Consider the following 23,579-nt stretch of genomic DNA (forward strand, 5'->3'; position numbering starts at 1 on the left):
TTTTAAGAATATTTTAGGCCCTCTGAGAGGGCGTAGAGGACCTTGACGGTTCCCCACTGGTTTCCATACATGTTCTCGCAAAACGTCAAATGTCTAATCTTTTTTTAATCCATCATTATTTAAGCTTGGATACTAATCAGTTCATTTAGGCGTATCAGAACCTGAGAAGAACCAGAAACAGAGAATAAAAGAAGGAATACGTTTAGGTGAAAACTACGTTTGTCTCCACACAGAAAAAAGTAGCCGAAGACAATCACTAAACTATGAAACATCTCTCTCTCTCTCTCTCTCTCTCTCTCTCTCTCTCTCTCTCTCTCTCTCTCTCTCTCTCTCTCTCCACTTCAAGATTGCTTTATTGGCACGACCAGTTTTAACAATTGTTTTGACCAAGCAGCAGTTTAAGAACAAACCTAAACATAAAAAGCACTAATAGAAAATAAGAAAATGTTTAAATACATAAAAAAATTAATAAAGCGATTATGTTGGTCTTTTTAGTGAAGAATTCTGACCTAATCCCACTGAGCATTACGCTCAGGAAGTGTGTGTGTCTCTCTCTCTCTCTCTCTCTCTCTCTCTCTCTCTCTCTCTCTCTCTCTCTCTCTCTCTCTCTCTCTCTCTCTCAACTCGCAAAACATCTAATCTTTTTTAGTGTTTGCTTTAATATACTGTACAGAGTAGATACTACGATCAGTTTGGACACCTACATATAGCCTAGGGATCGTTTTTGTCTGGAATCGACGAGTATTTACATGTATTTACATGTATTTGATACACATGAGTACGCATTCCAGTGCATTTGCATATGATTTCATGGGGGAATGAGACCGGGTTGCGATGTCCAGTCTGTTACGAGGAATTGGCCAAAGCATTTGCATGCCAATCTTTACTATTTTGGTGGCAGTGGCTCTTTAAATGAAAAAGGGGTTTAGCGTTGAAGCATAAGTGAACAGTTTTGGGACGGATATACGCTTTTGTAAGTCAGCTCTTTTGTTGTGCTGATCTGTAAGACAGTTGTGCCAAATGATGTTAGATTTTCGAGAATGTAATTTTGGTTTCAGGAAATGAGCCAAACCAATCGATATAAACTAATAAACTGTAATATGGGAGATATCTGGGACATACTCTGAACTGAACCAATGGCCCCATCTAATGGCTATAAAATGTATAACACTTTGTATCACACTTGTCTACTTGTGAATGCATTCAGGAGAACAATGAGAATAAATCTTAATCCTGTTACATTACATTAAGAATTATTAAGATCTGTTGGTTTCAAGTGTTTAATGAAGTCATTAATAAACACAATACGACTGTAGCATCTCTGCTGACATATGGATAAGTTCTCCAACTATTAATCTTTCCTTTATTCCCCCCATACTCAAAACAGCGGCCGAGCTGTTTTGAAAAGTGTTTTTTTTTTTTTTTCTTAGGAATCTTTTTTTTCAATCGCGCTATCCGCTCTTATTTTGAAATCGCGCACCGCGATCTCAAGACGATGCCGGGGATTGCCTTTATGGCAACAACAAACGACCCCCAAATGCGTTCACACCCCCCCCCCCCCCCCCCCCCCCCCCGTCAGTTCACGTTCGCTTCCCCCCCCCCCCCCCCCCCCCCCGTAACCGGCCCCGTCAGTGATTGAAAAAATAAAATGTGGCCCGTCATAATTTCTATTTGAGTACCCCTGCTTTATTCCATTAAACACAATAATAAAATATAGTGCTCACCAAGCAACTCAGCCACACAACACAATTCCATAATTTTCAACAGATGCATACAATTTAAATTTAAATCTATCATTAATCTCTACACAACACTAATGTACATGGTGTCACGTAGGGCTACGCCCCCCACTCTAGCTGTCACTTTGGTTTCCCAGCTCCTCGTGTCTGTGTTGTTCCCTGCTCCTTGACCCCGCCCTGTTGTCTGTTTCTATGGTTTCCCGTGTCTGCCACGTCTGTGTCGTCATTGTGTTCACCTGTGTCTTGTTAGCTCCGTGTATTTATAGTTCCTGTGTTCCCCTAGTCTGGTATCGATTGTTTTGTTCTGTCAGTCAGTGTTGTGCTTTGTTCATTTGCTCATTCTGTGATTTTGATGTTCTTCCCCATGTGATCTCCATTTGTTCCTGCCTGGTTTGTGAGTTCTCCTTGTGTTGTGATCATGCCAGTTTACTTGTTTAACCTGGATGGCTCTCCCATTATGACCCCTGCCTGTGACTATGATCTGATATGACTCCCCTTATTAAACCTCAGCACTCCTGTCCGCCTCCTGTCCGCCTCTTAGGTCCGCAACGCGTCAAGCGTTACATATGGTCATGACATGGGGGGTCGGGCCCTTCCACAGCGGCAGTTGTCCTATTTTTGTTATGTTGTGTTTGTCCCTCAGGTGGGCGGGGCCTATGATACCCTTCAACTTTTGCCTTTGTCACTTTTGATCACTTTTCATTTGCACTCCCTACCCATTACACACATAAGACACATTCATTATAATGAACTGAATCTCTACATTTTGTAGCTATACTATGTGATTTATAATATATATATTACTGTTACATCACCAAAATAAACACGATATGTGATTTATAACATACATATTACTGTTACATCACCAATATAAACAATACATGTGATTTATAATATACATATTACTGTTACATCACCAATATAATCACTAAATCTCTAATCACATGGATACATGTCCAGTGACCTCAGCTCAGAGCAGCTGATCACAAACTGTCAGGGTCTCATTTACAGTGTCAGTAATCAGTAATTTCATCCTATATTAACCCACATTTTTATCTTAATATTTCATCAAACTTCATCCATTTTCCCTTAAACATTTATTTTGCTCATGATCTCACACCCTGAGCCTCTATATTATTCTGAAGTTCTTACTGAGCATCGTGTCCACTGTCTAATTATAACTGTACTTCTTCCTTATAAAATTTTTTTGTCCTTGACATACTTGTCCCATAGAGCGTTAACAACTGCATCAATGCCTTTACCAATTACTGTCCTCTCAGTTTCTACTGAGGCAGCTCCTTCCTTAAACCCCTTACTATGTCCCAGTTCCTGTCCTTTACTGTACCCCTCCATAAGTCCTTCCTTAAGTCCCTCCTTTAGTCCCTCCTTGTGTCCCTCTGTTTTTGCCTTTTTGACTTTCTTGTCCAGTCGGGCACAGAATTCTTTTTCAGCTTGTTGTCTTGCTGCCTGTTCTGTCTCCACACACAGTCTTTTCTTTTCCAGTTTATGTATCTCTCTCATATAAGACATCTTCCTCTCTTCTTCCTCTTTACGAGCTCTTTCTCTTTCTTCTTCTTCTTTCTGAAAAGTTTTGAACGTTTCCTCTAATTCTTTTTTATATTTTTCTTCTATTTGCTTTGCTTCAGTTTCTCTCTGGTGTTCCATTTCTCTCTGCAGTTGTTTTATCTTTTCATTAGCTTCATCCTCTATTCTTTTTTTCTCTTCCTCTTCTTTCTCTTTCCTCTCTTTCTCATCCAGGTATCTTCTCTTCCTTTCCAGTTCTTTCTCTTGATCATACTTCTGTTGTCTCATATGTTGCTCAGATGTCCACTGTTTCTCCTTAGACTCCAGTGTTTGTCTCCACATATTTTCCTGCTCTTCTCTCCTCTTCTCCTCCTCCTTCATCCTCCTCTCACTCTCTAGTTTCTGAACCCGCTGGAGTTGCAGCAGTTCCTTCTTTTTACTCTCCTCTGCATGTCTGATTTTCTCCTCTAACTCTGCTCTCCTCTTCTCCTCCTCTAAGGTCTTCTGTTCATACTCCTGCTGCAGTTTCTGTTCATAAGCTCTTTGTTTTTGTATCATGTCTGCTTTGTTCTTCTCAAAGTCCTCTTTCTCCTCTCTCTGTTTCTCCTTCCAGTTTTGTTCTCTCCTCCTTCTCTCCTCCTTCTCCTTATCTCTCTGTCTCTGATCTTCTGCTCTTTGTTTTTCCCACTGTTTTCTGTTCTCATCTTTTTCTCTGTTTATTTGATCCATCCATTCTTTCATACTTCTTTCATCCTCCTCTCTTCTCTTGTTGTAATGTTCTTTTTTCAATTGTTCACGTTCTTTCATCTCTCTTCTGATTTCTTCTTCTCTTTCCTTAAATTGCTTCTCTTGTTCTTTTTGTTCTTCTTCCATCCTTCTCTTCATTTTCTCCATTTCAGCTTCATGTCTTCTTTTCATCTCTTCTTTCTCTCTCTCTATCTCCTCTTCTCTCTCCTTCAGTATTCTCTCCTGTTCCTCTTTTAGAGCTTTCTCTGTCTGCTGGAACATCTCATTAGTGTAGCAGCTCCCTCTGTTCATGTCCACTATGAAGTTGACCTTTCTCAGGAGATCAGTAACCTGTTTACGGTCATTGGGATTTCTGTTATTGAATACATGGTAACTTTTACTACATTTAATTATGAGGTCCTTAACGTCTTGTTCAGAATCTTCAACATACTCTTCAATGGTCTTGTTTCTCAGATCATCTCCTCTGGTGAACACCACCATGGTGTATTTTCTGGATTCATATCCAAACAGTTCTTGAATTATCTTCACTGCTTCTTTCTCCTCTTGTGTGAAACGGGATCCCACTGAGATCACCAACAGGAAGACATGAGGTCCTGGTGCTGCCATGGTGACACATTTAGCAATCTCCTTCTGTATCTCCACATTAGGAATACTGGTGTCAAACAGTCCTGGAGTGTCAATCACAGAGACCTGTTTTCCTTGTATTTCAGTGGACACTTTCCGACACACAGTAGTAACTGATCTGCTGTGTAAACCTTCTTTGAATACATCTTCTCTCCCCAGGATGGTGTTTCCTGTAGCACTCTTCCCAACTCCAGTCTTCCCCAGCAGAACAATACGGAGGTCACCTGGTTCCTCCTGTTTATCTGCAGACACAATAAATTTGTTAATCTCCTGAGTATCTTTCACTCATTCTGATTTTTAGGCTTTTCCTAAAGAAGCATGTCATGAATATTTCATTTTGATAATGTTATTTGGTATTTTAAAGCACATTTCATGATAACACAATATAGTTGAACACACTGTAATATTAAAAATCTTTAGAAACAGAAGTGTAAGCTGAGTAACTAACAGTACATGTTTTTCTGAGATTAAAATGTCCCCACATGTCATTTGTGACCATTTTGTTCATGTTGTTAAAGCATCCTTGGGTATATCATGGCCTGGCGGTTAGGGAACTGGTCTTGTGACCGGAGGGTCGTGGGTTCGATTCCCAGACAGGCCATGACTGAGGTGCCCTTGAGCAAGGCACCTAACCCCAACTGCTCCCCGGGCGCCGGGCTAGGGCTGCCTACCGCTCTGGGAACGTGTGATCCACAGCCCCCTAGTAATCACTAGTGTGTGTGTGTGTGTGTGTTCTGACTGCACAGATGGGTTAAAAGCGGAGGACAAATTTCGATTGGGGTGTAAAAATCACAATTGACAAAATATGGCACATTTAAAAAAAAAAAAAAGTGTTGTTCATGTTGCCTGATTCTAGGGAGAGTGGCACTAGAGAGTCCTCTGCTTTTGCCACTTAACATGGACTAGAACTGCCTACTATTGCAGGAAAAGGAAACCTGACTGACACACACATGTAACGCAGCACGCGCTGCGGACACAAACGTTGAGGAGAGCGAGATTTAATAGAGGGAATTCAATAATCAAAGTCAAAATCACAGGCAGGGGTCAAAATGGGTGAGCCATCCAGATTAGACAGGACAGGTACAGGGGCATGATAAACAGACAGTCACGAAACAGGGCAGGGTAACACTGAACAAGGAACAGACAACGGAGAGAATTACCACAAGGCAGCAACGACAGAGCACAGGTCCACACCACACAGGAACGCTAAACCACATCAGAACAACAATCCACAAATAACCGACCAGGGGCTAGGGAAATTATTAAATTTAAATAAGATGCTTTTTGATTGATAGTCATCAACACATAGTGTAGTTAAGGTGGGGACTTTAAAATACATATTTAACTGGCACTATACATATCAGACTGTAGAGATCAGACTGAAATCAGGCTGAAACTACATGTCTACACAGCTGGAAACAGTAGATGGATGTTGTAGTTTTAAACCATCAGCTCCTTGTAGGAAATACTTGAATGTTCCCACATTGATCCCATTTTCAGTTTCCTAACAGCAGCTAATGCACAAACAGGAAGTTAAAAGACACAATGTGCAAGAGCTGTGTGAATAATGCACCACATCCACTCAAGGCAAATAAATAAAATAAAATAAATAACTGTTTACCTTGTGTTTGTTTTGCATGTTTAATTCGGAGATCACAGTTTTCCTGTTTCAGAGCTTCATTTTCCTTCTGGTACTTCAGCAGTGTCTCTATCTGTGCGTCCATGTACATGTCTTTGGTGAACTGTCTTCCTTTGTTTCCTCTGAGGAGCTGGTTGACCCACTCAATCACCTCTGATGTTTTTGTCTGGGAGCTGCAGAAGTGGTATGTTCTTCCATAAGACTCTAATCTCTTAACATTTGCATCCAATAAGTGTTCTTTCTTATGGGATTGTGTGATGAGGACCATGGTATGTTTATTAACTCTTGAACTGAAGATTCTCTCAATCGTCCCCATTTCTCCTTTATCTTCATCAGTGAGGTGAAGCCCAGGAACAATGAAGATAAAAGCATGGACTCCAGGATCACAGAGAGAGACACAGTGGAGAGTCTCACGCATCACCTCCTCCTCTGAGAGCTGAGTGTTGTAGAGAGCTGGCATCTCCACCAGGGTGAGCAGGTGTCCACACACCTCTCCCTCCCTCACACACACTGATCTGGGATCTGGAGTTTGCTCTCTTTGGCCCAGCTTTGATGGTGATATCTTTTTATTCAGCAAGATATTGGATATTGAGGCCTTCGCTTTTGGCTCACTTCCACACAGCACCAGGTTGAATCTTTTGTTTGATACTAAAAGAAAAATGAATATCATTATTGGCAGAAGTAACAAACGGTATTAGATTGGGCTTGAAGCATTCAAGTAAATAGTTATTACTTATTTACTTTAAAACAACTTGTGAACCAAATACAGTGATTTGCCAAATATACTGAATTGTAAGAAGATAACTTCAAACATAACATTTGAAGTAACATCAACAATTCGTATTTTAGGGAAATTACCAGTGCATATTCATAATATATCGCCAGCAGATATCTGCATGATAATGGGGTCCAGATCACAGCAGCGAGTCTCACACATCACACTTCCTCCTATTTGATAGTATTTATAGCATATATACTTTTATGCTAAATACTTCCGATTTATTGGATAATAAGTTATCCTTCTTGGACTGAGACAAGGGGTGTCTTTGCCTATGTAGTGATTAAGTTTAAATTGTAACCGGTCTAAAATTCATTTCTGTTGCTTATGGTGAGATGAGCTGGACAAAGAATGAAGAATGTGGTTTACATATGTTTTTGGTTTAGGTGAAAAGGGACCTTAGTCCAAGGGTCAAAGGCAGAGGCGTTGCGCAAAATTCTGGGGCCCCACCGCAAGGAGGCAATGAGGAGGCCCGTGCGTGAGCTAAAATCTCGCGAGCGACCGTAGCGCGCGACCCTGCGCGAGCGGTGTAGGCGTTTATACTTTCGCGAGTGTCGCGAGCGTCACTGCAGTGTAAATATGGCTTTGCAGTGTTGTCCGAAACCATACGTTAACAAATACGAGCCTCTTGCAATTCCAGGACGAAACATGAGAGAACGTGAAGACGTTAAGATTGGGCGTTTTGAAAATAAACAACCATTAAATAATTTGATAAAAAGCGAATAATTTCGAGTATATGTATAAATATTTAACTAAGTTTAACGTGCTGGGAAATATTGAAATGGACCTTGAAAGTGATGTACGCTGTCGCGGCGCGAGGTCGTGCACCTCTCGAATTTTGTAACTTCGCGCGCGCGCCGCGCTTCAGCGCGATCGACAAAGTCATGTTTGCAGGGTTCATACACCTAAACAAGGTGGAATTAAAGCACTTGTACGGCACTTTTAAGGTCCATTTCAATATTTTCCAGCACGATAAACATAATTAAGTTAAATATTAATACATATACTCGAAATAATTCGCTTTTTATCACATTATTTAATGGTTGTTTATTTTCAAAACGCTCAATCTTAACGTCTTCACGTTCTCTTATGTTTCGTCCTGGAATTACAAGAGGCTCGTATTTGTTAACGTAATTTCAACATTTTAATGTACTTTAGCCTAAATTCCAGCACTTTTCAAACCTGAAACACAAAGCAACATCAAAATGCGTCAGGTAAATGTTCATTCCCCTTTTTTTGAGGGGTGTTTCTTTATACTACCACATATCGTTTCGGACAACATTGCAAAGCCATATTTATGTTTGATGCCTGGTGTATATATACGGTCTCTGGTCAGGTAAAAATGTTCTTTCCCCGGTTTTGCAGAGGTTTTTTATTCTCCACTGCCACCTATCGCCACCTATCGTTTCGGAGAACACTGCAGCGACGCTCGCGGCGTTCGCGAAAGTATAAACGCCTACACCGCTCGCGCAGGGTTGCGCGCTACGGTCGCTCGCGACAGTATAAACCAGGCTTTAGGCGGGGCCCACCTGTGTTCGGGGCCCCCCCGCAGTGCGTGCCTTGCGTGCCCCTCCCCTACGCCAGTGGTCAAAGGTCTGGTGGGCCCCTTTCCTGTCTCTGTTTAGACTAAGTATTGAGGCCCTTCTCACTCTACTCATCTTTCTTTATCAATATGTATGATGGTTTACAGATGTGAGGGGCCCTATGCTTCTTTGTGCAACTTGCGTATAAATATGAGTAGACATGCTGTGTTCGGGAGAGGAGATTCACAATTGGCCCGAGACCTCTCTCAAGCAAGACCTAGGTGCTTGATTTGATGCTGTTCTTTTTTGTAATAAACTTATTATTGACAACTAAGACAGTGTCAGCTGAGACTTTATTCATCATCACAGCATTGTTAAAGAAGAAATACACCTCAGGGGGACAACTGAAAGTTGATGTCTACTGTAAACCAGCCCATACAAAAGGACATAAAACAACCATACAACACTGGTAAATCATAAACCGTAATCCTGTATGACACTGATAGTGGCTGTATAGACAAAACAAAGAACAGCAAAGAAACACAGAAAACACAGGGTATAAATAAACAGGAATAATGAGGGGACTAAACTAGAAACAGGCGACAATCACAAGGGGCGGGGTTACAAATTGAGAGGGGTGTGGCAGGAGAACACATGGGAAAACAAAAACACTAGAACATGGATAAACAGGACAAGGACATGACTGACAGGAGGGGCGGGGCTAGACATGACACTGCCATAACATAGTGGAACACTGTTGGTTGGTTTCACCCCAGCCAGTGGCCCTGGCCACATGACCTGGGGCCCCCTTAACTTCCTGCTGGGCACATGGTTAAAGGTGGAGCTCTGTAAGTGTGACCTCATCTCTGTCATTCTCCCATGTGCTCTTTGTCGATGTCTTTATCTAGCCATGTGTTTGTTGTTATGGTCCCTGGCCCTGCCCCCTACATATGCTTGTTCCCTTCCCAAGTATTTCTGCCTGTTCCTTGTTATTTTTTTCCATCCAACACTTGCATCCTGCCCGTTATTATCACATGCCATGCTTCATCTAAAAAATGTTTGCGTTGCTTGGCAAAAGTCTTGCCAGAGTCCATTTGTGGAACTATTGGTGTGGGCAGAGCAACACCTCTTTCCCTTCTTGGCGTGGGTTGTGTAACCTGGCATCTTGGTCGGCTCGTCTTTCTGTGACGCTCGGGGCAGGGAGACGGACGAGGCATGAGTCCCACGGTTTCACGAACATCACTTTAAGTATACACAAAAATAGCGCAGACAGCGCACGAAGAACACATATACATAAAGTCGTGTCAGACTCAAACAAAGACGAGCATGGGACACTGCGCGAACGCACATTAAATAGACAAACCACATAAGCCCTGAGTGATCACAAGACGACCCACAGGTGAGACGAATGAACACATTCCGACACATCCACACCCACGAAGATCCACAGACGCAGATGTCTAGACGTAGACGACATAAACACACGCCCAAAGGGGAGGGGTCAGGGGCTGTAACGTGAGATTGACCTGTACCAGGCTCCATCGAGGATGGCTTAAAGGAAGAAAATAAACCTGGATGAGAACAAAGATGCAATTGATATGTAAAGAATACACCCAATATTTGTGGTCCTCTTACTTTAAATGGTATAGTCTAAAAAACATAATAATTTATTATTTTTATTGTAAATCTTTTATTGTCAAAATGTATTTCTTTGAATACCTTTTCTATTTCTTGGCTTTGATTTTTTATTTTATGTCTTCAGTGACTTTTTGAAATGAGAAACACCTTTCACTAACATGAGTTTTGTGACTTTCCCATGTGCTCATTGTTTTGCTAAAACCTTCAAGCCAATCCTTGTTTCTCCCACATTTCCTCTGATCTGTTATTATTTCTCCCTAGTTTGTTGGCACTTAAAGCCCTCATATTCTCATCCTCTATAGTCAGTTATTGAATGGCCATTGTTAGTAGCCGGCATGGTCCATTATGTTATAGTTGTGTTTGTGTTGTTTTTCCTGCCACGTATGAATGTGTATTCCTACCCCTTTGGCATACCTTCATCTCAGGGATTCACCATCGATTAGATGATGGGGCATGCCACTTACCCGGCAAAGGGGATAAAAGGCCACTCAGAGAAGACAGACGAGGGGAACGATTTTCCATCAGAGCGAGTGGATATTTAGTTGTGCGAGAGTTTGCTTGTGTGATTCTTTGGGCTTTGAGTGTAACGTGGTAGGATTCGAGGGTGAATCCACCGTGAAAACTTTTTATAATTATCTGAACCCAAGAGCTTAACCACAGAAAAATTAAGAACTAAAACCTAAAACTAAAACTAAAACCTCCGCCAAATGAACAGTGGGAAAAGCACCCAACGAAAATGCCACTGTAAATGCAGTATTGGGAAAAATGGGGAAAACAAAAGAACACAGAAAACTCAACTCGAGGAAAAATGCAACAAACGAACTGGGGATGCCAGGGGAAGTAGCTGGTTCTCTTATCATAGCGTTGAGTAACAGAAATCCCTTCCCAAAAGAACCAACAGAAATCTGGATAGAGAAATAACAGGAGAGGAAAACTTGAGAATGGCCAGGGCGGCGCAGGAGTGAAAACACTCAAACAACTGAGAGAAATCGTGGTGGCGAACCAGACAACGCAACATATTACCAACAAGAAAGAATGACTGCATGCACTTAGCACAGCGCAACAAGCAACTCAGCAGTGAGACACTGCAACTGCCTTTCTTAAATAGGGAGAAAGACAGCTGATCACGACTGCTCTGTCGAGATCTGGCTCGCGAGCTCCCCCCTGTGGCGACAGTTGGGACAACTCTGAAGCCAGCCCCGACATTGAGTATATTGACTGTACCTTATGTTCACACTCAAGGCTGATGTAGTTGTCACTAGTTAGTTTTGCTTTTTGTGTTTGTTCCAGAGAAATAGAACAGTCTCTGTGATTGGGCATTTTTTCCATCACCCCAGAAAAGAGAGGGAATGGGCCAAGGAGCTAATTCCCCCCAATACATGTTATACATTATATATTATTGTGGATTTTCACACTCTTATACCCTTTGTGCATTTCCATTTTAAGCGTGGCCCATGTGTTATAAAACAAGTGGTTTCATAGTAGTATACCTGTTCACCTGAGCACATCAGGCAGAACCATGAGAATCATGTTCTTTGATTTCTCCAGCACATTCAACAACCACACAGCTTGTGCTGCTAGGTGAAAAGACCCATTCCTATTCAAACTCCACACCTCTGACTTCAGGTCCAACAGAGTGCTGTCATCTGCAAAACTTCACTGATGACACAGCCATCATGGGGCAAACCACAGATGGATAGGAAGAGGAAAATAAAAAGCTAATGGAGAACATTGCTGACTGGTATAAGCTCAACTACCTATAGCTAAACAGAAATATCAAGGAGTTTTTAGGAAGTCCAAGCCCGCCATTTCACCATACTTCTCCCCAGCCTGGCTTTGGGTACAACCTGGTTTATAGCTGCTATAATGAGTTATAACTGCTATAAGGAGTTCCTTATGAAGGGAGATGGGGAAGGAGGTTGCCACTTTATTTGCACATCATTCGCTAGCTGGCATTTGTTTGTCATTTGCTTTGGGTTTTATTTTTACCTGTGTATGACTTTGCACTTTGTTGTATAACTTCAAGACAACATTTACTCCTGCTAACACACCACTTGAATATTGCACTGAAGAGACAGAGAAGTACATTCATCAGCAGCAGGTTACAGATGCGCTAAATTAGAGAGCGCTGTGGCAAAGAGTGCTGTATTACAGCTGTGCTGTGTTAGAAAGCTCTGTGTTACAGCTATATTGTTATAATGGAGGTTGGGGGGCAAACACTCATACGGAGATAGATGCTACTGGGTGGATTTGTCCCGGTCTTACAAAGGCAACACGCAGGAGACAGCAGGTGCGGTGCAATGGTGTGGTTTATTATCAAAATCTGAATAAAAGCAGTAGAACATGCAGGCTACAACCTAAAGCTATCCACCATGTGCACATATCTATTCACATCTCTCTACCAGTATTAACATTGTAGTGCACATGTGCATGGTCTAAGGCACTTTGAGCTCGTTAGCACAGTGTGAGGGTTACTCACACTCCTGAGATGCAGATGCTACCAGAGAACAAAATGAAGTGTGGATCCAGGCAAAAGGGGAAAAAGTGAGCAATGCTGGCTAAGGCCAGCTAAGGAATTGTGTCTTGAATCCTGCTCAGTCTGGTTTTAGGCAGGGACACTGTACAATAACCACTGTAACCTCTGTAACTCATAAAAATAATATTATAAATGCTTTGGATGACAAAACGTCCTGGGTTGCAAAACGTCCTATTTATTGATTTATCCAAAGCATTTGATACTGTTGATCACAAAACTCTTCTGCAAAGCTTGAAAAGCATAGGCTTTAGTTCAATTGTTTTAAATTGGTCTTCAAATTACCTGTGTCACGCCTGGCTCCGCCCCCTCCCTGTCTGTCTAGCCCAGCTCCTCCTCCCCTGGTCTTCTGTTTAGTTCCGCCTCTCATTTTGTCATTGGTTTCAGCTGTCGCTTGTTTGTGTTCGTTTGGGTGTGTATATATTCTTTGTGTTTCAGGTCTTCAGTGTGGGTCAATGTTGATGTCGATAGTTTTGCGTCTGTTCATGTCTTAAGCTAGGTGTAGAGTTTTTGGGCTGTCTTTCTCCATGTTGCAGTTGGATGTGTGTGCCTGGTTTGAATTTCAGTGTGTAAGGTTTGTTTCTGGTTTGTCACGTTTCCCTTTGTTGTGTTCAGTTTGCCTGGTGTTGTATATGGTTAGTTTTTGTTGAGTCATGTTTCCTTATGTTGTATTCTAGCTGTGTGTTGTCCTGAGTTTGTGTTTTAGTTTAGTAGCCTATGTGTTCAGTGTTTCCTAATTCAAAGTGTATAGTATGTATTATGGTCTTCATTTCTGTTTGTTCTACTTGGGTCTCGTGTTTAGTTCTGGTGTCCTTGTATTGCCTCTAGTCTTACGTTTTGGTGTGTTCATTATCTTTATGTGTCTCTTAATAATACAAGTTTGAGTTCACTTGGTTATGTGCTGCGTCTTGTTTTGTTGGTAGTCTTTGTGTCTGTTATATGGTAAAACATGCAACAGAAGAGTAGAGTTATCCGTGTGGGCGCTTTACGGTTACCCAGTATGGCTACCTCTAGCAGCCTTGAGTCCCGCTCTCTAACGCCAGTGCGTCCGCCCCCTAGTCATGGTACCACCCCACCATTACAACCTGAGTGGTAGAACTTAATGTGTAGCTATAAATTATTGTAGCTCATCATTATTAGAGATAAAAATGGGTGTTCCCCAAGGTTCAGTTATTTTCTATTTACTGTATATAATTTGGTATGGATCTGGATTAAGTAAAAGTTCATCTTTATGCAGACAGTCTGGTATGCTTCAGCTAGCTAATTACAAGAGTGTCACGGAACAGCTCCGGACCCCTCCTTTTGGGCGTGTGTTCATGTCATCTGTGTTTGGTTATGACCGTATATGTATTTCTGTGGGTGTGGATTTTAAGTGAGCATGTTCATAGGTCTCACCTATGTCTCATCTCATGATCACTGGGGATTGTGTAGTTCATCAATTTAATATGCGTTCGCGCAATGTCCTGTGCTCTGTATAGTGCACAGGGGGTGTGGTGATGAGCGTCAGGTGGAGATCAGGTGGCATTCCTTACAGTACCCCCCCCCCTCAAAGGAGCGGCTCCAGACGCTCTACGACGAGACGGGGGGTCTACCGCGGCGCCTGGGAGTGGAAATCCGCCAACATAGTAGGGCAGAGAACATCCCTCGCTGGAATCCAGGCCTGCTCCGCAGGACCATATCCCTCCCAGTCTACGAGGTACTGGAGTCCGCCCCGTCGGCGTCGAGACTCCAGGAGCTCTCGGACGATGTACGCCGGCCGACCATCGATTTCCAGGGGTTCAGGAGGGCTAGCAGGCACAGGGGGAGTGGTGAACGGACTATAGTGGACCGGCTTTAGGAGAGAGACATGGAAGACAGGATTAACACGATAGTGAGCCGGCATAAGGAGTTTATATGAGACAGCGTTAACTCTGCTGAGTATTTTGAATGGTCCGATATACCGTAGGCTTTGTAAGTTTCTTACAACGTTGTTTCAAATGCAGGTTTTGTGTGGACAGCCATACCCTCTGTCCTGGGTGATAGATCAGGGCTGGAAGACGACGGCGGTCCGCGTTGAGCCGGCGTGTGTGCAGGGCGCGGCGTAAATGGACATGTGCCATCTCCCAGGTGCGGGCACTGCGCTTGAGCCACTCATCCAGGGCCGGGACGTCAGCGGGTGTCTTGTCCCACGGGAAGAATGCAGGTTGATAACCATAGACACATTGGAAGGGTGTGAGTTTGGTTGCGGAGTGTATGATGGAGTTGCGGGCATATTCTGCCCACGGGAGGTATTTGTGCCAGTCATGTTGGGAGGTACAATACTGACGGAGAAACCTCCCTAATTCTTGACTGTATCGTTCTACCTCTCCGTTAGATTGGGGGTGGTAACCCGAAGTCAGACTAACTGTTATGCCTAGAAGCTTGCAGAACTGCCTCCAGACCCGAGATGTGAACTGTGCTCCTCGGTCTGAGACGATATCTTCAGGTAAGCCGTATATGCGGAAGACATAATTAAACAGATCCAGCGCGGATTCCATAGCAGTAGGTAGTTTGGAGCGAGGAATCAGGCGGCACATTTTAGAGAATTGGTCTACGATAACCATAACAACTGTGTTACCTCACAGGGACGTAAGCGAGGGTCAGAACACAGGAGAGCAGACAGGTAACAGAAAGGCTTGGTATGCGGCATGTGTCGGCAATACTTCGCGACTGGGGAGTGGAATGAGGGCGTGTATAGTGCACAGGGGGCGTGGTGATGAGCGTCAGGTGGAGATCAGGTGGCATTCCTTACATGCTCGTCTTTGTCAGAAGCCTATGTACGTTTTGTGTTTAAATGTCAAAGTGCTATGCGCTACCCGCGTTGGAATTATACGTGTGTAAATTAAAACGTGTGTGTTTCTCTGATACATGACTTGTTGTGTCTGCCTCCCTCACCATACAAAGAGGCAATGAACTGCTTATAGTTAATCAAGTACAAACATCCTTGGTAGACCTAATGTTGGTATTAAATACTTAAAAATCTAAATTTATGATTTTTACATGTTCACGTTCTCAAGCGTATTTTACACGTTTTAGATAGACAACTGGGTTGATGCTTTTTTGTATGGCGGAAGAGGCTGAAATTCCTCCAAGCTGATGTGCTGGGCTCATCAACAACTACCAGTAATGATTAGGTGCAGTTATTGCTGCACAAGTGGGTCACAAAAAATACTAAAGCAAAGGTTTACATACTTTTACCACTCACAAATATGTAATATGGCACAATTTCCCTGATAAATAATAATAATTTGCTTCATTTGTTGCCTTTATCTACTTATATCTGATATATTCCCACACATGTACTCTGTTTTACTCCTGCTCACTTTCATTCCCCTGCTCTCCAAAGCATATCTCCATCTTTCCAAGCTCACCTCCACCTGCTCCCTACTCTCACTACACATCATAATGTGCAAACATCATAGTCCAAGGGGACTCCTGCCTAACCTCGTCCGTCAGTCTGTCCATGACAATTGTGAACAGGAAGGGACTCAGGGCTGATCCCTGATGTAGTCCTACCCCCACTTTAAACCTGTCTGTCATTCCTACCACACAGAAATATAGAAACTTCTAAAGGGTTTACAAACTTCACATACTAGAATAAACAAAAATAAACAAATACATCAACAACCATTTTATAAACCATGACCAGTAATATTGAGATCAGACACTGGAGGAACACAAATAAATAAGTATTTTTATGTAGTGGTTTATGAGCTATAACCACAGTACTCTATTTCTGATATTAGACCAGACTCCTGCCAGTACAGTCTCCTAATGCTTTAACTGTGGAAAATGAGGTCTTTCTGATCTGGTTTTACACAACATTTTGCTCACATCAGTAAATACACATATAATCTGACCAGCTCATGTGGAACACATTGGGAATGTTGCCCATATTCTCATTGTACTTCCACACAGATGTGATGATCACAGATACGTGTACCATTTTTATAAACCCCACCAGGGAGGCACCCAGGAGGCACCCAGACCAGATGTGATGATCACAGATACGTGTACCATTTTTATAAACCCCACCAGGGAGGCACCCAGGAGGTATCCAGACCAGATGTGATGATCACAGATACGTGTACCATTTTTATAAACCCCACCAGGGAGGCACCCAGGAGGCATCCAGACCAGATGTGATGATCACAGATACTTGTACCATTTTTATAAACCCCACCAAGGAGGCACCGAGGAGGCATCCAGACCAGATGTGATGATCACAGATACTTGTTCCATTTTTATAAACCCCACCAGGGAGGCACCCAGGAGGTATCCAGACCAGATGTGATGATCACAGATACGTGTACCATTTTTATAAACCCCACCAGGGAGGCACCCAGAAGGCATCCAGACCAGATGTGATGATCACAGATACTTGTACCATTTTTATAAACCCCACCAAGGAGGCACCCAGGAGGCATCCAGACCAGATGTGATGATCACAGATACTTGTTCCATTTTTATAAACCCCACCAGGGAGGCACCCAGGAGGCATCCAGACCAGATGCCTGAACCACCTCAGCTGTATCCTCTATGTGGAGGAACAGCAACACTGCAGACACCACACCAATCCACCTCTTCACCCTTCCTTCACTGCTGAACAACATCCCAAGGTACCTGAACTCCTCCAGCACCATGGTGTCAGGATTAGAGGTGTTGATTCTCATCTCAGCTATGATCCAGTGAGAGATGGAGGTCTCAGCCTGACAATGCCAGCAGGACCACATCATCCACATAAAGCTGACGAGGAATCAGTCCACCAAACTGGACTTCTTCTACCACTTTACTATGCCAAGAAATTCTGTCTATAAAAGTTCTGGACAGAATCAGTGACAAAGCTCAGCCATAGTGGAGTGCAACCCAACTGGAAACCAGTTTAAAACCAGTTGCTGCCAGACATGCCACCCTCATGTTCAGTTTGTACAGGGACAGGGTTGACTGTTGCAGTTGGCCCAGTACACCATAATCCTGGAGTTACATTATGCCCATTAGGGTTCAGACGACTTCATTTGAATGTCTAGCATTGCTTATTTATGTTTTTAAACCAGTGCTGTTGCTGCTCATTTACCGGCCACCCAAAATATCACAATTTCTAAACATTTACCATCAAACACTTAGAAAAACCTCAATGACAGACTGCACACATCTTACATTCCTCCTTTATCATTCTATATGTTGATGATGTTCTATTAAGCAGTGAGACCAGAACACATTGTAAAGAATTAAAAGCACTTTAGGACTTTCTGGTGAGCAAAAGCCGCAAGACCCACCATGAAGATTGTGGATTTAGAACATCGTTTGACACAGGAACACGGTGGTCTTCACGCTGTAGCTCATCACTGAGCTAAGATGGATACTGTAGTGTGTGGTATGGGCCCTTGATTATGGGTGTAGAGGCAATTTAACTCCATGATTTGGATTCTGCAGCTCAAACAAACCTTTACAGTTTTTTCTAGTCCTAGACTGAAAACAAGTTTATCTAGTATAAACAAATGCATTACACTAGGGCTGCACGATTAATCGTATTTTTATCGTTATCGCAATGTGAAGTTTCACGATAAACACATCGAAAGAGCCACGATAACTCCTTGAATAACAGCAAACTCAAATTGCGTTATCCTCGTCCAGCAATAGAGGGAGCTATTCGCGCTGCAGACTATGATCACGTGACGTAAGTAGGCAAGAGGCAGAGTGAGGCAGAGTTGCCAGGTTCGCGGTTTTCACGCCAAATTGGGCTTGTTTGAAAATCCAGCCGCGGGTAAAAATTCTGGGGCCGCGGAGTGCGGTTTTTGGGCTACTTTTGAGTTGGGCTACTGCGGAAGTTACAAGTCAACACTAAGAATCGATCGCGATATAATACTTAATTTGTCTCCAGTTCACACTCGCAACACCCCCCCCCCCCCTCCGCCGACAACTTACACTCGCAGATTTTGTGCGGAAAACTTTTGTAGGACCTGGCAACCCTGGAGTGAGGTGAACACGCTCATCAGACACGCGATTTGGTTTAAGCCTGGTTTACACTTGATGCGGCGCGAGGGTCCGGGAGACGAAAATAACGTAATCGCGGTGGCTTCGCCCGTGTGCAATTGCCTCGCGCGCTGTCGATTCACGAGGTCGTGCACCTCTCGAATTTTGTAAGTTCGCGCGCGCCGCGTCTCGGCGCAATGAGAACAGTCATGTTTGCAGGGTTCATACACCTATACAAGGTGGAATTCAAGAACTTGTATGTCACTTTCAAGGTCCATTTCAATAATTCCCAGCACGTTATTGAACTAAATATTTATACATATACTCTAAATGATTCGAAATAATTCGCTTTTTTATCACATTATTTAATGTTATTATTTATTTAAAGTTCGCGCACGCCGCGTCTCGGCGCAATGAGAACAGTCATGTTTACAGGGTTCATACACCTATACAAGGTAGAATTCAAGCACTTGTACGTCACTTTCAAGGTCCATTTCAATCATTCCCAGCACGTTATTGAATTAAATATTTATACATATACTCTAAATGATTCGAAATAATTCGCTTTTTTATCACATTATTTAATGGATATTTATTTTCAAAACGCCCAATCTTAACGTCTTCACGTTCTCTCATGTTTCGTCCTGGAATTACAAGAGGCTCGTATTTGTTAACGTAATACAAGAGAATTGTTCAGTCAGACAGATATTTGTTGTGAAACGAAGTAGTTACAATTTCAAGCCTTTTCAAATACTTTAGCCTAAATTCCAGCACTTTTCAAACCTGAAACACAAAGCAACATTAAAATTGGTCAGGTAAAAGTTCATTCCCCTGTATTTGAGGGGTGTTTTTTTATACTACTAGGCCTACATATCATTTCGGACAACACTGCAAAGAATGTGACACGGCAAGATTAAACGCTTCCGCCGTTCGCGGAGGTTAACGAGGTGTGCGGAGTCGCTCACTCGTCAAAGTATAAACCTAGATTGAATCTATTGTTGAATAAACCTGCAAAATATTTGGAATTATTCTGGATTCATTACACAGTAAAAAACAAAACAAATTAACGTGCTGCTGTTCAGAGAGACACTACATTTCTGTATTTTAATCTTAATTTATCGTGGTTCACATCGATATCGGGATATCCAACAATGTTATCGCACATCGCAATTCTAGTCCATATCGTGCACCCCTACATTACACTCTGCATTGTGTTTGAAGGTGTGAAATAAACCAGGAAACATGAACTTTATTGACAAACCTGTTTCTGTCAGCCCATGACAGGCAGCAGTTTCCTCAAAACAGAAATAACTTCATGAACACATACAAAAAAACCTGCAAAACTCGTCCTGCTGACAGCACCACCTTACACAGACATGATAGTTATCTGGGGTGTAGGATGGTTGTCATGGGGACTGCTCACTTCAGATAACTCTATGCATGAATTTAAAGTTAAGCTCATGCACACTAATTGAGGTACATTTGGGGTACAAGTTCAAACATATAGAGTCCCATATGTCCTGGTTAAATACCTCTTCCAAATCCCTTTGCCAAACATTTTTCAAGCTAATCAAAGAAGATGAGGACTCATTAGATAGGACAATATATATCCTCGAGATCAGCCTCTTAAGCCCTATCCGGACGGGATTAGTTTATCAGGGGGTCCTGGGGTAATTTTCTCTTTTACGGGGGGTCCTCTGTGATTTTAATCCCGTCCGGAACGAGCATGTCCGTGTTTTTCTCAGACGTCCTCAGAGAAAATTACAGGCGGAATTACCTACTGTTTTTCGCTGTACTCCGTGGTCGTCTGGTAATTTTAGTCCCGTCCGGATCCACATGTCTGAGTTTATACATGCAGACATCACCTCGCGTTTAATAAAACAGCTATATGTCCACTGCCACGCACCGTAGTTACACGTTGGGCGCGCGTTTTCACGGAGATCCACGTAAAGACAGCGGCGAGCGAAAATGGATTTATTTTATTTTATTTAACGGATTTATTTAGCTATTTACATTAATTAGCGATTTTTTATAATGTGTTTTCTGTATTGGTTTAACAAAATAGCTTAACTTAAACGGAGATCTTAAATGCTGAACTGAACAGTAGTAAAGTTAAAAGTTAAAAAGGAATCATCAGAGTTGGCAGTGTGACATTATTAAACATGCTATCACGTGACAAGGCGATGTCATGTGACCGAGAAAGCCAAAAACTCACGGGTCCTCCTGTTTTTTCAATTGCTGTCCGGATGCAAGAGTTTTATCACTGAGTACAAGGGTGAAATATTTTTCACAGACGTCCCCCTGAAAAACTAATCCCGTCCGGATAGGGCTTTAGACTCATATTGTTTAGTGAAGAATTTTTCTATCTCTGTCAGCTCCACCCGCAGCTGCTGTTTGTCCTGAGAGGACTTAAGAAAGTGTCTGATTTGAAGATACTTGAAAAAATCTGATTTTGGCAAACTATATTTCTCCACAATATCTGTGAAGGACAACAGAACTCCATCTGAAAATAAACAAGAGATCTGTGTAATTCCCTGGTTAAACCAATTATGGAGACCTATATTGCGCAATTGGTAGGGAAAGTCCGGGTTATGAGCTAATGGGGAAAACAGAGAAAGATGTTTAGGTATTTTAAAATAGTTTTTAACATCTTTCCATGTCAACAGGGTATTGGATATGACAAAGGAGGCAGAAACACCCTTCAATTTTTCCGGGTTATGGATAAACGGTAGAAGATGGGCTGGAAGAGGAGAACACATCCTAGACTCCATATTAATCCATAAAGACTCTGATCTGTTAGCACACCATCCGAGGATGTGCTTAATCTGAGCTGACCAATAATATGACTGCATGTTTGGTACCCCAGCACCCCCCTTTTCCTTCACTTTCATTAAATTGGCAAGTTTAAGTCTAGGTTTCTTATTATTCCAAATAAATCTTGAAAAACAACTATTCAAATCTTTAAAGAATACACTAGAGAGGTAGCAGGGAAGAGATTGGAATAAATACAAAAAACATTGTAGGAAGAACATTCATTTTGAGGGCATTTATCCTGCCAAAAAAAGATAGAGGGAGAGAGCACCAGACATCCAGATCAGTCTTAATTTTCTGTACCAGGGGTAAGTAGTTTTCAAAAAAAAGGTTGCTAAGAGTTGGTGTTAAGAAAATACCCAAATAGTTAAAACCCTTGTGGGTTAATTGAAATGGGAAGTCATCCCCCAGAAAAGCAGACAAAGACGCAGGGGAGTCGGTCTGAACATTAACTGGTAATGCCATGGATTTAAAAAAGTTAATTTTGTATCCAGAGAATGTGCTATATTGAGCAATGTTATCCAATATTACAGGGAGTGATTGAGCCGGATTGGTGATAAACAATATAACGTCATCGGCATATAAGGAAATTCTGTGGTCCTCATTTCCAACTTTGATCCCCAAGATATTGGTGTCCCTTCTGATCAGCTCAGCCAGTGGTTCGATCACCAAAGCAAACATTAAGGGTGAGAGCGGGCAACCTTGTCTCATGCCTCTTCTGATGTGGATAGCTTGTGACATTTGTCCGTTAGTTAAAACTGTGGCTCGAGGGTCAGAATATAAAAGTTTGACCAAATTAATAAATTTCTGTCCCAAATTAAAATTTTCAAGTGTGGCAAAAAGAAAAGCCCACTCCACCCGGTCAAAGCCTTTTCTGCATCAAGTGACACAATAAGAGCAGGGTGTTTAGATGTATTAACAAAGTCCACAATGTTTAGTAACCGGCGTATGTTGTCAGAGGCATACCGCATTGTCACAAAGCCAGTCTGATCGGGTTTGACTATCTTAGGCAGCACCTTATCCAGCATACGAGCAAGAACCTTAGCTAATATCTTACAGTCAGTGTTTAATAAGCTTATTGGTCTGTAAGATGCACAGTCCCGAGGGTCTTTACCTTTTTTTCAAAATTAAACACACTGTTGCCATATTCCACGTTTCAGGCACTGAGCCATGTTCAAAAAGGTCATGGAAGACGGGTAATAGGATTGGGTGTAGCTCAGGCCAGAAAGTTTTTAAAAATTCAGGTGGAAAGCCGTCGGGACCAGGAGATTTGTTGGAAGGCTTTGCTTGCAGTGCTTGGAAGACCTCTTCCAGAGAGAACCTGGCATTTAGGTTAGCCCTGTCCTCATTAGAAATGGCAGGGAGAGCTAACTTATCCAGGAAGGAAATATCCACCTCTGATGCTGTATTTTCTGACTTATAAAGAGATTGATAATAATTTTTAAAGGAGCTGTTTATAATTGAGGGGTCATATGTAATTGTGCCATCGGGCTTATTTATGGATTTAATAGCTCTCTCATTTTGTTCCTTCTTTAATTGATGTGCAAGTAATCGACTTGATTTGTTGCCCCACTCAAAATATCTCTGTTTTGAAAAGAGAAGCATTCAAATTTAGTTTAGCTCTTGCTTGACATAACCCCACCCAGTTAGACTGGGTGGGGCAGGATTTATGTAGTTTTTCTAGGCAAGCAATTTCTGTCTCCAGATCCAATCGTTCTTGATTCTGAGCTCTTTTTACTGAAGAGGAGTATGAAATAATGTCACCCCTAATTGTAGCCTTGGCTGCATCCCATAAAGTAACCGGAGATACTGGATGTGACAGAAATGATTGATTATTGACTAATCATCATTGATTAGATCATGTTTAGTTATTATAAGAGATCATTATGAACTTTATGATTTAGGACATGTCCATTCTGACTAAGCAGAAGGACTACAATAATGAAGTAGTGTGATTCAGTGTAACCATGTTTAGTTCATATTATGCATGTGTGCTATACTGTGACCCAGGTCAGGGAGAGTGCTGAGGGTA

At 42.2% G+C, this 23,579-nt stretch overlaps 1 protein-coding gene across 1 annotated transcript in view; it reads right to left on the reverse strand.

Annotated features, from left to right (window-relative positions):
• Nucleotides 1–1,690: 1,690 nt before the first annotated feature.
• LOC143517658 (uncharacterized) overlaps nucleotides 1,691–23,579 on the reverse strand; it is a 38,676-nt gene continuing 16,787 nt past the window's right edge. Inside the window, exons 2-3 of the mRNA XM_077010392.1 lie at nucleotides 6,256–6,921; nucleotides 1,691–4,876 (exon numbers count right to left, since the gene is read on the reverse strand). Coding sequence (XP_076866507.1) covers nucleotides 2,934–4,876; nucleotides 6,256–6,921 — 2,609 coding nt within the window. The 3' untranslated portion in view covers nucleotides 1,691–2,933. The remainder of the gene's footprint in view (nucleotides 4,877–6,255; nucleotides 6,922–23,579) is intronic.

The sequence above is a fragment of the Brachyhypopomus gauderio genome, chromosome 6 (assembly GCF_052324685.1).
Source record: "Brachyhypopomus gauderio isolate BG-103 chromosome 6, BGAUD_0.2, whole genome shotgun sequence".
NCBI lineage: Eukaryota > Metazoa > Chordata > Actinopteri > Gymnotiformes > Hypopomidae > Brachyhypopomus > Brachyhypopomus gauderio.